The 2055-nt window shown below is 42.1% G+C and overlaps 1 protein-coding gene across 1 annotated transcript; it reads right to left on the bottom strand.

Moving 5' to 3' along the window:
- Positions 1–564: 564 nt before the first annotated feature.
- On the bottom strand, positions 565–1518 carry LOC110131873 (olfactory receptor 52M1). The gene has a single exon (XM_020884835.2). The coding sequence runs from the start codon at positions 1516–1518 to the stop codon at positions 565–567; it is 954 nt and encodes a 317-aa protein (XP_020740494.2).
- Positions 1519–2055: the final 537 nt, after the last annotated feature.

Genomic DNA, 2055 nt, shown 5'->3' with positions numbered 1-2055 from the left:
TGTGAACAATACAATCTACCTCATAAAATATCTGGGTATTTGTAAGAAATAAGTGCTGAATAAACACTAACTGCTACTTGATGTTGTCATTGTTTTGCCACCTCTATAGCTTAAATATCCTTTAGTAACTAGAAAAAACACCTATACTTGAGAATTGACAGCTATACAATCTTTTTAAAATTTATTGAAGTATGCTTGATTGACAGTGTTAAATTCTGTACAAAAGTGATTCAGCTATACAAATGTATACACATTCTTATACTTTTCCATTATGGTTTATCAGAGGATATTGAATATAGCTCCCCAAGGTATGCAGTAAGACCTTGTTCATCTTTCTATACATAATAATCTGCATGTACTAATCCCAAACTCCTACTCCATTCCTCTCCTATGCTTCTCCCTTGGCAACCACAAGTCTGTACTTTCAGTTTTAGCATTCCTTTGGAATTACAAAACCCAGAGAACACAGAATCCAACATCTCAGACTCTCTGGAGTTCCCCAATGGGAAATTGCCCATTGTATTTAAGTGCTTTCTCCATGAGCCTACTTAAGAGAAGTATGAGTCATTTGATCTTAGTTTCTCTCTTGAGAATTTGGAGAAGTCTTTCCCGGATCTGCTTGGTGCGGACCGCATAGACAATGGGATTGAGGATTGGAGGAATAAGGAGGTAGAAGTTGGCCAGCAAGGTGTGGATTGGAGGGGGCACCTGGTGACCAAATCGGTGAATGAGGGAAGACACAGCAATGGGAACATAAAAGATAAGGATAGCACAGATGTGGGAACCACATGTCCCCAGGGTTTTAAGCCTGGCTTCAGGAGTAGCCAGCCCTATCACGGTTCTGAAAATCATCACATAGGAGGCAGTAATGGCCATTGAGTCCAGGATCAAGACCAGAAAGCCAATGCTTAATCCATAGATATTGTTGATCCTGCTGTCACCACACGCCAAGGTGACCACAGCCATGTGCTCACAGTAGGAGTGGGAGATGACATGGGTTTTGTAAAGAGGCAGCCATAGGCGAATCATCAGAGGCAAGGGTCCAATGTAGAGGACACCCCGGCAGAGGGCAGCCATCCCCAAACGTCCCACCATGGTATGAGTGAGCACTGTGGTATGATGGAGTGGGTTGCAGATGGCTACATAGCGGTCAAAAGCCATGGCAAGGAAGATGCCTGACTCCACTGTGGCAAAGCAGTGAATGAGGAACATCTGAGCCAAGCAGGCATCCAACCCAATATCACCAGCCCCAAACCAGAAGATCCCCAGCAGTTTGGGCATAGTGGAAGTAGACAGAACCAGGTCAATGATAGCCAACATGCACAGAAAGAAGTACATGGGCTGGTGCAGACTATGCTCCACCCTTACCACAGCCAGAATGGTGACATTCCCAACCACAGCTACCAGGTACATGGAGCTGAAGGGGATGGAGAGCCAGGTATGCAGGGACTCCAGTCCTGGAATGCCAGTGAGCTGGAAGGAACTGGGTGCTAAGCAGACATTATGAAAAGTGAGCATGGTGAGTTAGAAATGCACTTTCTCACTTTGCCCCAAAATGTGGTAGAGCTTTTTTTCCCCAGGAAATAAAGAAAGAATATTCTTAGGTCCTATAATAATGAATAGGCTCATTGACTATATAAGATTCTATAAAATTTCTTTGAATTTGCAGAGTAATGTCACAGCAGGTTATTACTGTTATGTCTATGAATTTACCAAGCACAAGACAAAATACATATTTAAATGGAATGTAAGAGTATATTTATGCAATATGACTCAAGGAGTACTGTTCTGGCATCAATAAAAATGAACTTAAGTCAGACAGGTAACTATTTAGTCATGTAACTCTGTAGGTCTTCTCTGAAGTATTTCTCAGGATTGTATTGGCAAGATTCAGAGTGAAGGCTCCATTGATAAGAAATATATTGATGCTGAAAGATAAAGTGACAGCCCCCTGGGACTCTCTAGAGTCTACACTAGATAAAAATTTAATCTTGGGGCCAGTGTTGGCTATTGAATGAGCTGAAGTATTTAATCTGAAGGCCAAATCAAGATAGA

The sequence above is a fragment of the Odocoileus virginianus genome, unplaced genomic scaffold (assembly GCF_023699985.2).
Source record: "Odocoileus virginianus isolate 20LAN1187 ecotype Illinois unplaced genomic scaffold, Ovbor_1.2 Unplaced_Contig_30, whole genome shotgun sequence".
NCBI classification, from domain to species: domain Eukaryota; kingdom Metazoa; phylum Chordata; class Mammalia; order Artiodactyla; family Cervidae; genus Odocoileus; species Odocoileus virginianus.
The sequence above is the reverse complement of the archived record's forward strand: the minus strand, read 5'-3'. Positions and strand labels throughout refer to the sequence as shown.